We start from the raw sequence: 15,764 nt of genomic DNA on the forward strand, positions 1-15,764 counted from the left end.
ATAATTGCTACTGACTTGCTACCTACTTGTGTTGGTTGTTCTCTTAAAAAAACCTTTTTTGTGTTAAAAAGTAAAGTTTCACTTTGATTTTTTGGGGGGTTCTTCTTATTTTTAGGAAAGTTTCAGCATCTTGGACTCTGGTATTTATCGTATCATTAGCAGTAGAAGAGGCAGTCAGTCAGATGAAGATTCTTGTTCGCTTCATAGCCAAACCCTCTCAGAAGATGAGAGACTCAAAGAATTTGCCTCACATCAAGAAGAGGACCCAGATCAGTGTTGGGACTCACACGGAAATGAAGGTAATGATGATGTGTTTTGTTGGTTGCCGACAGGAAGTAGTTATTTTCTGTGACTTCTATTTGCCAGGATTAACTTGTGCATCAAGTTTTCTATGTGGGGTTAAAAATTTTTATTATGTTGATAGACTTTCCATGTAGATCTGCTTGCCACTGGAAGAATGGGTTTATGTTTAGTTGTTTTCCCCCCTCCTGTTTAGGCTAACGTTGATATAGTCCCTAATTTTGATCATGCATCAGAGTCCTGGAAAAGTTAAGAAAGAAGGTCATTAACCAATGGAGTAGAACAGTTTTATCTTGACTAACCAAATTATTTTCCATCAGGAATGAAAAATTACTACAGTTTTGGGGGCCATTGCCTTCACTTTTCGATGTTCGAATATTCCTGTGACTGAACTATTGAGAAGAGATAATAGAGACTGTAAACCTTCCTTTTTGACTTATGGGGATTCAGGGTTAGTAGGAAAATGAAGGTATCTGCCTAAGTGTTTTATATGTGGATCATCCCATGCATCTTGTAAACTTGTGTCCTGCTCATTTGTATCTGGGTCAGTTGTGATTTTGGTATGGAACTCTTCATTTCCTTTGGTTTATTCATTTCAGAAATTTTTTTAAAGATTAAAATGATTAAATGATTAAATTTTGTTTCTTTGTCCCCCCCATTCCATTTATCAGACAGTGTTTCCCATGTTCCCGGGACATCTGAGACAGATAAGAATGAAACTTTTCTCCCCTTCAGCATTCCATTACCATTTCGTTCTCCATCTCCTCTTGTGTCTCTTCAGGCTGTCAAGGAAAGGTATGTTAGTCCTGTCACAGAATCCCGTTTCTCGCTTCCCTTCAGTTGTTACGTTAGGTGCTTTTGTGCTGAGAATGGAAAGACATTTTTAAAATTAATTAATTTATTTATTTAAAAAAATTTTTTTTAATTTATTTATTTTTAAAAAGGGTTTATTTATTTGAGAGAGGAATGCATGTGAGTGAGAGAGAGCTGGGAATAAGGGTGGTATGGGGTGGGGGTTGCAGGTGGAGGGGCAGAGGGAGACCGAGAAGCAGACACCCTGCTGAGCAGGGAGCCTGATACCTATGCAAAGACAAGGAGCTTGGTCCCAGGACCCTGGGATTTTGAACCAAGCAGAAGGCTGATGGTTAACCGACTGAACCATCCAGGTGCGCCTGGAAAGACATTTTCAGTGAGAAAAAAAAAACAAAATCTCTAGGTTATTTCTCATATAAACTCTTATCGGAGGCTATTAACTTCTCATTTCCATCTTGGGCAATGAAGCTTTCCTCTTTGAGTAGTTGGATGTTTGAGTTGCTTTAAAATGTGCCCTCCACCCAAGAGACAGAGCAGAAGTTTGGAAAAAAATCTGTTGTTTTCCTTATCCCTGATAGGAACAGTTTCCATATATCATTAGTCATCTCTTGATCCTTTCTCAGTTTAGGCTCAAAATTGGAGACTCTTTGGAAGTCTTTCTCACTACTCCATGGGCCTAGAATTGGCACTTGCGTTTGAGAGCAAAGATTTTGTAAAGCTTCTTAACTGCTTATCTGAGTCTCCCTGGATACAGTTTTATGTTTTTCTGTTTTTTAATTTTAACTTTAATTCTAGTATAATTAACATACAGTGTCCTGTTAGTTTCAGATGTATAATGTAATGATTCAGTTACCAGCTGCAGTTTTGCTTATCCTTGGAGGATATGTTGTGACTAGTTAGCCACTGAGTCTCATGGAGAAATTCTGTTATTTCTCTGGCCAGAATGGGGCAGGTGATCACATGGCCTTCTTTGCCTAAGTTGACAGAAACCGTGTAGACATAGCTGGAGTTAAAGACATTTCCTTTAGCACCAAATCAAAACAGTTTAGTAAATGAAGTGACCCTGACCCCTTACTATACCGTAAATTTTACGTGGGCCTTATATGAAATTTGTGGTTGATTAGGGAAGTTGCTATAAGCATAGTCTTTCTTTTTATTAAGTCCAGATTGCCTTTCTAGGACTAACAGGAACAGACAGAGCACTCAGGTACTGAATTTTTTGTTTTTGGGAGTAATGAGGTTTTTTCATATCAGTTTTTTGGTATTTGACTTCCAGCGTTTCTAGTTTTGTACGTAAAACTACTGAGAAGATTGGCACCTTTCATACAAGCCCTGATCTGAAAATAAGACCAGAACCCAGAGGTGAGGAGCAGTTATGTGAAGAGGAGATGAGTCCAGTCACCTGCCCAAAGGAAGAAGATGCTGAGTAAGCTCTTGCATATATATCTGGGTAAATTCTAGAGGACTCAGCTGTCATTTTGAAGAAAGGCTTAGACTCTGTGCTATTGGAGACGCACACATATAACCCTGTTCATTATAGATTGTGTAGCTCATAAAAAATGTGAATACCATAAAGTAAGTGTTAGAAAATGACATGTATCCATAGCAAATCTTTTTTTTTCTTTTAAGGTTTTATTTATTTATTTGACACAGGGTGGGGGATGCTCAAGCAGGGAGAGCGGCAGGCAGAGGTAGAGGGAGAAGCAGGCTCCCTGTAGAACAAGGAGGCTGATGCAGGGCTCCATCCCGGGACTCTGGGAGCATGACCCAAGCTGAAGGCAGGTGCTCAGCTGACTGAACCACCTAGGCACCCCCTCCATAGCACATCTTTTGAGAGAGTTTTAATTTAGCACCTCTTTCATCTTTGCCCTGCATAAATACCTTCCTCCAAATCTCTTCAAACTTCTGGGATGTTAGAGTATTAGATTAAGAGGATGACCAACAATCAAGACCCTGTGCTTCTGACTAGTATGTGACCTTTGGTAAGTCACTAGTGCTCTCTGGCCTATAGTGCATTTTGGTCTTGTCATGAACCTTCTTAGGATGTGCTGGTGGTATCATCCTTACAAATGGAGTTGTAGCAGAGCCCTTGCTCTAGCTCAGTGTGAAGTGTGTCCATCTGGTCTCTGCCTTAATACATAACTAAGGGGATTTGAGCATTAGAAGCGTGCAGCCTCAGCACTGACCCAGGGATTAAGAGCCCCACAGGCCCAGTGTATGTGGACAGTCAGATGAAACAGAAGTTTCGTGAATCCACGTATATATAGTAAAAACAGTACAGGTATAGCTGTGGCCTTGAAGGGAGCCCTCAGTGTGACCTTAGCCCCACCCCTTTCCAGCCACATCCTTCCAAGTGCTATAAATTCCAGTCCTGTCAGAGCACTGGGTGGGGACACTTCACTGCCTTTCTTCTAGTTGTTTCTTTCACCTGCACTATCCTCCCTCCCACCCCCATTATTCTTCTGAACTCACACACTGCCTCCAGAGGAAGGCATCCTTGGATTGCCTTGTCAGAATAATAATTGCTTTCATTGTACATTAATAGTGCAATGCTTGTGTTGCTCTTTCGGAATTGCTTGATTCTCATTTGTAGTTAGTTTTTGCATACCTTTCTTTCTCACTAAACCTTACTCATCTTGAAGCCATAGACCATTTTTTATTCTCCTCTGTTTGTGTCCTGTAATATTAATACTAAGTACAACACTTGCCACTTAGTAAGCACTTAGAAACATTTGTCTAAGGATGTGCTAATCCCCTCTAACTCTTTTCATACTTTTCTAGGGGCAAAAAAGAAGTAATTAGTCAACCTCCGGAAGAAGACAAGCTCCAAGAGCTCAAAGTAGCAACAGCAGAAGCAATGTGAGTATTTATGAATGAGAGAGTTTTCTAATAAATGGGAATGACTTCGAGGTCATCAGTAGTGGTCCTGAGACAGTGTGGGACAGAGGTAGTCTCATTTGCAAGTGAAATTCAACAATTAGTATTAAAGTTAGCACTCTCTGTATTGTTATCTTGCTGAGATAATTGTTGAAGAGTTGAAAAGTAACATTTATTCCCAAGAAATGTTTCATCCATTAGGTTTGTTTAGCATGAAATAATGTGCTTTTAAAAAACACATGGAGCATGGGATGCCTGGGTGGCTCAGTTGGGCATCTGCCTTCGGCTTGGATCATCTCAGGGTCCTGGGAACAAGCCCGCATCAGGCTCTCTGCTCAATGCGGAGCCTGCTTCTCCTTCTCCCTCTGCCTGCCTCTCTGCCTACTTGTGATCTCTCTGTCTGTGTCAAATAAATAAATAAAATCTTTTAAAAAATATAAAAACACATGGAACATAAATTTCATATTTGTCTGTCTCACGTAGGACCAAGCTAGAGGACCCACTGGTTTTGTTTGAACCCACGTCTCTGAGGATGATCTTACAGGATTGGCTCTTGCAGTTAGAAAAAACGTTTGCCACGAAGGACTTTTCAGTTATTTCAGATACTGGCAACTCATCCATGATATCAGTCCAGGATATGCTGTCGTTTGAAGAGTCAGGAAAGGATATGTTAGATGAAGACAGTGAAAAAGAAAAGGGAGACTCTTTAGGCAATGAAGAAACTGTTGATCCAACAGCGTGTGAATCTACAAATAGTCTGAGGGAGCCCTTGGATGACCTTTTCCAAGTATGTTCTCCATGCAGCATAGCCAGCTGTCTTCAGAAGGACCTGGCTGAATTGACAACATTGTGTTTGGAATTGAATGTATTGAATCCTGAGACCAAAAGCGCAAGTGGACATGTGGACCACACTTCGCAACAGTACTGTCCTGAAAGTCTGGCTTGCCAATTCATAAAGAAGTACTTTTTTCTCCTGGACTTGAAAAGAGCAAAGGAGAGTATCAAGCTTAGTTACGCTAACAGTCCTTGTGTTTGGGATACTTTTATTGAAGGACTGAAAGGTAATAATCAGATTGCCTTATCAAATAGAAATTAGTACAGAGCATAATAGCATCTTAGCATGTTCACATTGAAAGAAAAAGAGTGAAGTACAAAATCACTTACATTCTGGCCACCCTCCCTTCTGTTTCCCACTCAGTTTAATTTTTATTTTTTTTATTTTTTTTTTCAGTTTAATTTTTAATAGTTCTTCAAAGATTGATTTCATTTGCAATGGTATTATAAGAAATTCATTTTATTTTATGCCCAGTCATACTCAAAAAATGTACATAGCAGTGTTGAAGAAGTTGGGGTTACCGTAAAACGTTTTATAAATGTATAAATAGAAAAAAAAATCCTTTATGTAACTTACTAGTGCAGAGATAATCTATGCCATTTATTGAGTACTTACTGTGTGTCAGTTATAAATATTTCAATAGGCATCATCTCATTTCTTCCTTATAAATGTCTTCAGAGTAGATGGTGTTATTTCATTTAATGGGGGAAGAAACAGGCAGAGAGAGATTGTAATAGTTGAGTAGGCTAAAATGCTGAGTAAGTATCTCCTAATAACTCAGATACAGTAGAAGTTTATTTCTTGCTCCTGTCACTCCAGGACAGGTTCCAGGCGAGTGGGAAGTTCTCTTGCACGTGGGTAATCCAGGGCTCATAGTTTCTTCCATTTCTTTGAACTCTGTCTTCCTTTGGGCTTGTGATTGAGGATGGATTGCCATGTCCCGGGGAATGCATGTGGAAGGGCCAGACATGCTGTGCCCTCTTAGAGGCCTGATCTTGTAGTGCCTGACATCCCGTGTTTTATGTTCCATTGGTGAGAATTCTTTTTTTTTTTAAATATTTTATTTATTTGACAGAGAGAAATCACAACTAGGCAGAGAGGCAGGCAGAGAGAGAGGAGGAAGCAGGCTCCCTGTGGAGCAGAGAGCCCGATGCGGGGCTCAATCCCAGGACCCTGGGATCATGACCAGAGCCAAAGGCAGAGGCTTTAACCCACTGAGCCACCCAGGCACCCCCATTGGTGAGAATTCTATCACATGGTTTCCCTACCCATGGAGGAGACTGGGAAATGTAAGCTGTCCAGGTGTCTAGAAAGAAAGGAATGGTAGGGGCTAAGAGCTTGTCTTTCTGCCTCAGGGATTTTGGTGGACAGGCAGCAGTCTCCATTTCACACTTGACTGAAAGTGTGTGTCATCCTCCTGTGGAAACCAGCTTTCGTACCTCAGACCATGTATGCTCTTTCCACTGTACGGTCCCATGTTTTGGAATAATTGATTTAGACTTTCATTCATTACCAAAAGTTAACAATCACAAGTACCTATAGGTTTTTATATTGTCTTTATACACTTAAAGACCTTCTAGTTTTCCAGAAACATGATCTGTGGTTATTGTTCTGCTTCAGTTCACATTTACATACAAATGTGATTAGCATACAAAATGATTTCAGTTTCTTTCTCTGAGTTGAGGTAGACTTTTATGTTAAATAAGAAAATTTATTTCTCTTCCAGTAGATTCAAATGTTTCGCATTATTACTTAGTGGAACATTGCAATATCTGTCTCTTATGTGATCATATTCAACCCTGAAGAGAGTCTCATCAGCTTGAGTGGTGGTTAACTTATTACCAGAGCTGGAGAGAACCAGTGGGTTGGGTGCTTTGAGGTGATGCAGTTGCTTGCTTGACTTTAGGGGGAGATGTTTGGCTTAGCCCCCACCCAGTTATAAAGCTTGCCCTCTCCTCTCCAGCTGTAAATGCTGGCTGCCTTCTCTGAATTTGTCCAAGTACTTACTGCCTGACAGTCATATAGACAATAATGAAACTGTGGAAAAAATGATTTTAAAAAACCCACGTATCAGAAACGAAAGGTCGGGTTTTCGAGATGATCTGAACAGGTTCTGCCCTTTTGCTAGTGATATAATTAAGGAAAGCAGCTTTTGGAGCTGTTCTTGGGGATTTGTCTTCAGAGCCAGGTGAAAACTACTTCAAAAAACTCATTTTAGAGTCTTCTGGCTGGCTCAGTCAGTGGAACATGAAACTCGAAACTCTTGATCTCTGGATTCTAAGTTCGAGCCACACGTTGGGTGTAGAGATTATACCCAACTTTAAAATCTTTTTAAAATCTTTTTTTAAAAGCCCTCACCTTAGATTCGTGTGTGTGTGCGTGTGTATTTTTAAACTACAAGTAGTTTAGCTAGATCATAACTCATGCTTTTCTTTAAATGACCTGGCTATAACGGATGGTTATTTAACATAGGTGAATTTTTAAGTTAATTTATTTTGTCCAAAAAGTTCGAGTACGAGCACTGGTTCTAGGAAAAATGAGAAATTTGGCCTTGATGGTAGATGCATAACATATATATGTTAGACACACACACTGTTGATTTAGTATATAAAGTATATATAATAATATATGTTATCCTTATTTGAGGGTGATAGTGGCTTATATATTGGTTATATGTTCTTATTTAAAAATTGCAGTGTGCTTTGCCTCCCAATTCGATTTTAAGGTCTTTATTTTTTTTTAAGATTTTATTTATTTATGTGACAGAGATCACAAGTAGGCAAGAGAGGCAGGCTGTGGGGGGAGCAGGGAAACAGGCTCCCGGTTGAGCAGAGAGCCCCATGTGGGGCTCGATGTGGGGCTTGATCCCAGGACTCTGAGATCATGACCAAGCCGAAGACAGAGGCTTAACCCACTGAGCCACCCAGGTGCCCCTGATCTTAAGGTCTTTAAAAGTAGGTCTTGTGTCTTATTCTTTTTTGTCAGTCCTTCAGTGCTTAAACATTGTGCCATGTACCTGGTGGGTCCATGACTAAGGATTGTTGAATGAGTGTGTTTATTGTGTTGAACTAAATACTCAATAGCTTTGAGATGAAAGGAAAGGGTGTGCTTTATCTTTCAGAAATGGCAAGTTCCAATCCTACATATATACAGATGGAAGAAGGAGACCTACCAACAAGAATAAAGTTATTGAATGACTCAGTCCCCTTCGACAATCCTTTGTTGATTGCTCATGCTGCCCGGTAAGTTGTCGTGTATGTTGTTAATATGAATAAAGCACATGTTTTTTGTTTGTGTCTTAATCTCTAAAGTTTTACTCAGTTGCCTCGTGGGCAGTTTCTTGTTATTTTTATTTCTCATAAGTGCTTAGATGATATAACCAAGTTCCATCATCCCATTGAAGTTGGAGACTTAACTTGTTTTGTTTTTAAATGCAGATTGTATGAGAGGTTTGGAGAATCTGCCCTTCGGTCCTTAATCAGATTTTACCCATCTATTTTGCCTTCGGATGTCATGCAACTTTGTCATCATTGTCCTGGTCAGTTTTTGGCCTACTTAGACGGTCTGGTGAAATCAAGGCCTGAAGATCAACGGTGAGAAGGCGAGAACATTTGCAAATTCCCCTTTGCGTTGACGGGATATCGTTTCCCTTATAGAAGCCATTGTAACGTTTTTTACTGCCACTGCCACAGAGCTGAGGCCCCTACTATGAAAGAGGGTGATTGTAGTCATTACCTTTCTGTCACAGTCCACCGCACACACCATAAATGTGCGCAGACTATGCTTCTCTTCCTCCCTGCTCCGGGATTCTTAGGTGACCAGTATAAAATTAAAGCCCTGCTTCCGGTCCTCTGCTAGGGCAGATAAGCTTCTTTGTTGTCACTGCTGGTGAGTGGATTTGTTGCCACCTCTTTACGAATAATATCCCAGCTTTTGTGGGATCTCATCTTTTTGTGGATCTCAGTTCTAGTTCTTTGTCCCTTTTTTTAGATCAAAGTCTCATTTCCTATTTCCACATAGCCCGCGGTTGTTGAAACTAGCAACAGCCCCCCCATCACTCCCTTTTTTCCTCTGATTAATTTACATGTGCCATACTGGCCTTATTTCTCTCTCTGTCTCTTTTTTTTTTTTTTTTTGGCCCTTGGACATTTTCCTTATTATCTTGAACCCACCTGTTCATTTAAAAGGCTGCCAGATTTTCACCTGCATTTCTAGACATTTTGTAGCAGAGCATTTTCATCTACTACTTTGATCCCCTAATAACATTTTCTTCACATTCCCACATTTTATGTCTCCTTTCTGAGTGTGAAGATTGGTGATTTTGTCCCCAATTTTCTTTTAGGCCATCCTTCCTTGAGTCCCTTCTACAGCCAGAGTCTTTGAGATTGGATTGGCTGCTTTTGGCCATCTCCCACGATGCTCCCCCAAGCACAAGCACGATGGACGATGAAGGAAACCCTAGGTACAGAAGTTCTCTTTCTAAGCTCTGATGTTCTTCTGGAATGGAAAGACTATTCACAGACAGCATTCTGGGCTTTCTTCAGGAAGAGCTATAGAAGAGACTGACTCAAGTCGTGATAGTAATGAGCTTGTATTTCTTAGTGGTTCTGAACATTTTTTGTACAGATCTTATAGGATCTGATGATTCCTTTCAGAAAAATGCACATCTCTGCACAATTTTACCCATGATTTCAGGTTAAACTGACCACCTGAAGCTCTTTCATGGATCTATATTAAGAGTCCTTGAAATTCAATCTGTTTTAGAGGGGAAAAAATTGCATGTTTTCTTACTGGAAATTTCTAGACATAGCTTGATTTGGGACTAAAAGAAATAGCTATTCCTAAAAAAATATGCATTGATACATGTAATGTATTAGAAATGTTCCTTGTGTTTTCCTCTAGCAGAAGCTTTTTAAAAGCCCCCTAAGTGCCTATCTTATATGCCTAGACAAAAGGTCTAGAATGACATACAGTGGCTATCTGTGAGTGATGAATTATAGGCTTGTTTCTTTTGCTTTTGAATAATTAAAATGTCTAATTTTTAAAAATAGGTAATTGATTTTACTGGAGAAACAGAATTGGCATAAATTAAAATTACATATTTGAATATTATGATTAGTAACCTCAGTCAACCAGCAGACTATGCCCGAAACTTTAAAGACATCTAACCAAGCAAGCACCAAATGTTTACAGAACCACAGCAAAATTTTAAGTACCATAGTAGACTAGTGATAAGGCCTTTGTCCTATAAAAGGTGTTTAGTGCCTTCCACGTCATATAAATACAGTTAGCTGCCTATAGCTTTTGTACATAGCTGATCCTATCCAGGGTTTATGGCGAGAAACTAAAGAGGAATTGTTACCCAAAATTCGGATGAGTGGAATACAGTGAGAGAAAAAGTATAACGAGATTTTTATATAATTAGATGAATGTAGTTACAAAACAATTATTACAAAATAAAACCTGTCAGTGACCGATATACATATAAAAATTTAAAAAAAAATAAAACTTAGGAAAAAATAAATAGGTATTTGTACAGAAAAAAATAGCTATTTTTAATTTTTCAAAAGCCAAGTAGAAATGTTTGAAAAGTACAGTAGTAATGGAACAAGTAAAATTAAACTCTGTTCTTATCTATTAGATAATGAATAAACATTTTGTAGAATATATTTCCTATTCCATTTACTGAGAGCTTTTCACTTCACAGGCCTCATTCACACTTGTCTTCGTGGGGCTACAGTCAGCTGATGCTACATCTCATTAAACTACCTGCAGATTTTACAACCAAGGAGAAAATGACTGACATCTGTAAGTCTCATGGGTAAGTGAGGATTTGTTTTAGAAGCTGAAGTTAAAGATTAGAATCATCTCAATTAATAGCTTTGCAGTGAAGGGCTTGAATTGGTATGCTTTATCATTTGGAAATTCTCTTTACCATGGAAAAGTATCTTTTGTTTTAAGTGCTAGCAGAGTAAACGTCTTTTTCCTTTTAAATTTTGTGTGTATTTTTTTTTGTGTAGAAGACACTGGGCCTTGTGAATTTCTCTTTCCCCCTGGTCCTTAGCCAGCCCCAGTTCTCAGGCATTTAGATGGTATGTAATTAAGCATCAGACTGTGTGATAAGACTTACAATTGGTGCAGGGTTCTCGAGAAGCCACAGATCAGAATATGCTCAGTAGAAGTGGTAGTAAAGGACTTAAGGAGGAGGTGAGACTTTGGAGGTAAAAGCCCTGAAGACTGGACAGGATTTTTATTGATAAAGGATCCCAAGACAAGGAGGGCAGGAGCATGAGAAACTGACATTACTTTTTGTCTGCACCACATATCAGTTCTTTATTGCCTGGCAGTGTTATCTTATGGCTCCACCTGGATTATTATAATCTTTTGGAGATAGGGACCTGTGTCTTCCTTTTTTCCTCATAATGCCTTAATTCAGACTGTGGTAGATACTTGATACATATTTGTTCCGTGATAATAAGGGATGAGACTAACCAGGTATGGTGGGTGATGAGATCATGTAGGACCTTGACAGTTCATCAGAAGAATTTAGTTATCAGTAGAGACCTTTTAGGCTTTGGGGTACAAAAATGGCATGATAAAAATGGAGCTTTCTGGAGATCATTTCTGGTGTCATACATGAGAAGGGTTGGAGACAGGAGGGCCAGCTAGGAAGCTGTTGCAGTAATTCAGGTACGACTGAATTGGTGATTAGTAAGTAGGGCAGCAGAAGGAGCACATTCTGAAAGAAAATGCAGTGGGACTTAGACACAATGGGTATAGCAAATGAAGGAGGGGAAAGAATTAAGGAAAACTTCCATAGTTTGCATATTTGGGGAAGAAATCTGAAAGTTTATGAAGTATATAAGGTTATACATTTCATAATTGGTGCTTGGCCTAAAATGTCAGTATTTATCTCTAGCTTTTATTCTTTTTTCTTTCTTAAATACTCTAGATCAGGGCTAATAGAGCTGTCTGTAATAATGGAATTATTCTACTGCATAGTCCAATATGGTAGCTACTAGCCACTGTGGCTATTGAAAACTTGAAATATGGATTGGTCAGCTGAAGAACTGACTTTTTATTTCATTTAAATTGAAGCAGCCACATGTGGCTAGCATCTACTATACTGGACAGCATAGCTCCAGATAAATTCACTGTTTTGATTCCTTTCTTCAACTTTGTTCTCTTTAAAGTTTCTGGCCTGGATATCTTTCTCTTTGTTTGGAGCTGAAGAGAAGAAGAGAGGCCTTCACCAACATTGTGTGCCTGAATGATATGAGCCTGATGGAAGGGAACAATGGTGTGTAAGTCCCAACTGTTTACTCTTAGTTGTAGTATTTTAGAAGTCACTGCAGACTTTTCAAGAAGAAATTTGGTGAACATTTTGATGATCCCGTATGTAATTCTGTAATTCTAGCTAGCCATCAAATTTGTGGACGTTTGTTTTTGTTTTGTTTTTTTTGTGGGGTTTTTTGGTTGGTTTTCTTTTTTTTCTAAAGATTTTATTTATTTGAGAGAGAGGAAGTGAGCAAGAGTGAGCAGGAGTTGAGGGGAGGGGCAGAGGTAGAGGGAGAAGCGGGCTCCCTGCTCACAGGACTCAATCCCAGGACCCTGGGACCCTGACTCAAGCCAAAGGCAGACGCTTAACTAACTGAGCCATCAAAGCATCCCGCAGGTTTGTTCTTTTTCATTTATTTTGTTTGTTTTTATCTATGCCACTTAGTGTATTACAAAATCATAATTAGGAATAAACTACAGGCATCTTTTTTATTAATGAGTGTCTGCTTTGTGTTAGGCACTATTCTAGTTCCTTTTTCATTGCCGGTTAAGCGAGATAACAGCTGTTGGAATAGTTCCTGTTATTTCTGTTTTACAGAAGTTATAGCTGAGACCTAGAGAAAGGACAGTTAGTTTCCCCAGAGCTATACCACTGGTGGAGCAGGTGTTCAGACCCAGGTCTGATTGTCTCTAAAGTTTGTGTTCAGATTCTTTTCTCAGAACTGTATTACCTTTTCCACAGCCAGACGTTAGATCATCAGAATGAACTTCAAGTAGAGTGGCAGTCAGCTTTTCCTAAGCTTTCATAAGTATTTAGATAATTTAAAATTTTTTTTTAAATTTTCATCAATCCAACCCAGATACAATGGCAATCAGAAGGCCAGACTTTGACACTGATATCTGGGGCTTGAGAGTCTGTTGTGGGTGTTCTGTAGTGTTGCTTTATTCGCCTCCATGCAGAGATGCCAACCGCGTGACATCAGGGTCCTTCGTTGAGCAGTGTGACCTACAGCCTGGTTCAACCCAGTTGGTGTGGGAGAGGGAAAGTTCCAACCGGGCAGAGAAGCCAGTGACTGGCAAGTGTTAGCTTCAGTTGTCCCAACTGTCACAACAATTACTGAGATCATCTCTGTTTCAGAAATGAAGAGGAGGGCCGGGTGGTTCTGCAGGGCTAGAGCTGTAGACATGGATACACTCCTGAAAAATAACCAGAACCATTATGATAGGCATGGTTTATATTTTTCAAGTTCTATCAGGATGTTTATTATACATAAAAACTGAAAATTCAGGAAGCATAAAGAAGACAAATATCACTTAAAATCCTTTCTGCCCAGATAAAAGGACTCTGAATATTTTGTTAAAGTAATAATAGCAGCTGTTCTTACCCTTGGTGTAATAAATGGGGGTCTTTTCTTGACACTTCTGTTTCCCTGTAACTCATATTAATCACGCTTCAGGGCATGTTGGTTTTACTGCCAGATGTAGATCTCCTGTCTGGACCTCCTTTGGCTCCACCACCAGCTCTCTGGTCCTAGCTACTTGCCCAGATGGCTGCGGTAACCTCAGAATTAGTCATCTGGTTTCTGTTCTCTCCCACATTTAATCCATTTTCCCTATAGCAGCCAGAAGCATTCTTTTTTTTTTTTTTAAGATTTTATTTATTTATTTGACAGAGATCACAAGTAGGCAGAGAAACAGGCAGAGAGAGAGAGGAGGAAGCAGGCTCCCCGATAAGCAGAGAGCCCGATGCAGGGCTCGATCCCAGGACCCTGGGATTACGACTTGAGCTGAAGGCAGAGGACTCAACCCACTGAGCCACCCAGCTGCCCCCAGAAGCATTCTTTTACAAAAATTGGATGATGTGGCTCTCCTTGAAGCCCCTCATGTAGAATTCAGAATAAAATTCAGGCCTTTGTGCACTGTAGGCCTTTCTTCGAGTTCCTTGAATTCAAGTTCTGTCCTGTGACAAGCTGCCTTGCATGTTTCCTTTGTTAGAAAGGCAGGCTCCTTCATCTTCCGGTCCTGACGCCCTGCGACCTCAAGCTGCCCCTATGTGAGCCGCAGGCATGTGCTCTCTAAGCTTGCCAGGTCTTTCAGCTTCTGCTTACCTGTCCCATCCTCATGGAGCCCTTCTCAGATCCTTCCCCAAACCCGTCATTCTCTCTAATGGTTTCCTGATCTTTTTCTTTTTTTTAAAGTAAAGATTTCATTCATTTATTTGGGAGAGAGTGCATGCAGGAGAGAGCACAGGCAGAGGGAGAAGGAGGCTTCCCCTGAGCAGGGAGCCTAATGTGGGACTCGATCCCAGGACTCAGGGATCATGACCTGAGCCAAAGGCAGATGCTTAATGAACTGAGCCACCCAGGCACCGTGGTTCTCTGGTCGTTATCACACTTGGCCCAGTTTATAAGTACAGATTTATTTCTGTGTTTATCTGGGTTCTTCCCCCTTTACTGGACTGTGAGCTGCACAAGAGTTCAGCGCTCATCATGTCTGTCTGGTCCCACACAGCACCTTGGGTGCCTAGCCTAGGCTATACCTGGGAAATTCCTGAGTGAGTGAGTGAATGAAGAATTTTTGAGCTAATTTTGTGACTTCTCCTTATCACACATTACTCAACAAATGTCCAGAAAGCAACTTTGTGTTAGGATGGTTTTGACTATCTCCTGTACGCAGGCAGAGTGCTAAGAGCCATTAGAGCCAACATTTGTGTGTTTCTTTGTGTGTAGGTTGGATCCCAGAGACTGTGGAGGAATGGAAGCTTCTCCTACATCTCGTACAGAACAAGAGCACAAAGCCAAGCCCCCAGAAGTCACCAAATGGGAACTTCAGTGATGGGCCTTCCCCTATCAACGTGGAGAATGTGGCACTCCTGTTAGCTAAGGCCATGGGCCCAGATCGGGCCTGGTCCCTCCTACAGGAATGTGGTTTAACCATGGAGCTGTCAGAGAGGTTTACCAGAACCTGCGATATCCTAAGGATTGCTGAAAAAAGGCAGAGGTAATAACTTGTCACACCTTGTCACGCCCTTTCCACAGTACTTGGGGAATGTGGAAGCTCACAGATTTTCAGAAGGGGGTGGGGCTCTAGAAATGACTCAGCCCCAGCCTTTCCCTAATAGCTAAGGGGGCTGAGACTTCTCTGCTGCTGAAGGATGAGCCCAAGGTAATGCCGTGTTTCACAGTCATGACCGAGACCCTTGCAGACCAATGTGAGTACCCAGAGCTGACGTGTACTAGTTTGCAAAGACAGCACTGAATGTCACATTGTCTCAGGGCTTTTTTTGTTTTTGTTTTCATCGTGGTAAAATACAGATAACGTAAAATTTACCATCTTAACCATTTTTAAAGTGTCTGGTTCAGTAGTGTTAAGTATGTCCATATCATCTTGCAAAACTTAAACTTCACCTATTAAACAACTCCTCATAACCGCCTCTGTGTGGCTTCTGGCAACCACCAGTCTGCTTTTGTCTCTGTAATTTTGACTTATCCAAGGGAGGTATTCCCCAAGACCCCCAGTGGATACCTGAAACCATGGATATATTGAACCTCTATATGTACCGGGTTGTTTCCTATATAGGCATACCTGTGATAAAGTTTAATGTATAAATTAGACAGTGAGAGATTAATAATAACTGATAAAATAGAGCAGTTATAATGGC

General features: G+C 40.3%; 1 protein-coding gene across 6 annotated transcripts in view; it reads left to right on the top strand.

The window, feature by feature from the left end:
* The window catches only part of HPS5 (HPS5 biogenesis of lysosomal organelles complex 2 subunit 2), a 43,850-nt gene that overhangs the window by 26,105 nt on the left and 1,981 nt on the right, over positions 1–15,764 (top strand). For 5 of the 6 annotated variants that reach the window (XM_046016173.1, XM_046016174.1, XM_046016175.1 and 2 more), the window contains 11 exons: positions 116–299; positions 972–1,095; positions 2,390–2,539; positions 3,895–3,972; positions 4,474–5,051; positions 7,947–8,067; positions 8,263–8,418; positions 9,168–9,287; positions 10,533–10,646; positions 12,019–12,125; positions 14,833–15,103. In XM_046016173.1, coding sequence (XP_045872129.1) covers positions 116–299; positions 972–1,095; positions 2,390–2,539; positions 3,895–3,972; positions 4,474–5,051; positions 7,947–8,067; positions 8,263–8,418; positions 9,168–9,287; positions 10,533–10,646; positions 12,019–12,125; positions 14,833–15,103 — 2,003 coding nt within the window. Of the gene's footprint in view, positions 1–115; positions 300–971; positions 1,096–2,389; positions 2,540–3,894; positions 3,973–4,473; positions 5,052–7,946; positions 8,068–8,262; positions 8,427–9,167; positions 9,288–10,532; positions 10,647–12,018; positions 12,126–14,832; positions 15,104–15,764 lie in introns of those variants that run through there. The other variant, XM_046016179.1, reaches the window with a different exon arrangement.

Source organism: Meles meles, chromosome 8, assembly GCF_922984935.1.
Source record: "Meles meles chromosome 8, mMelMel3.1 paternal haplotype, whole genome shotgun sequence".
NCBI classification, from domain to species: domain Eukaryota; kingdom Metazoa; phylum Chordata; class Mammalia; order Carnivora; family Mustelidae; genus Meles; species Meles meles.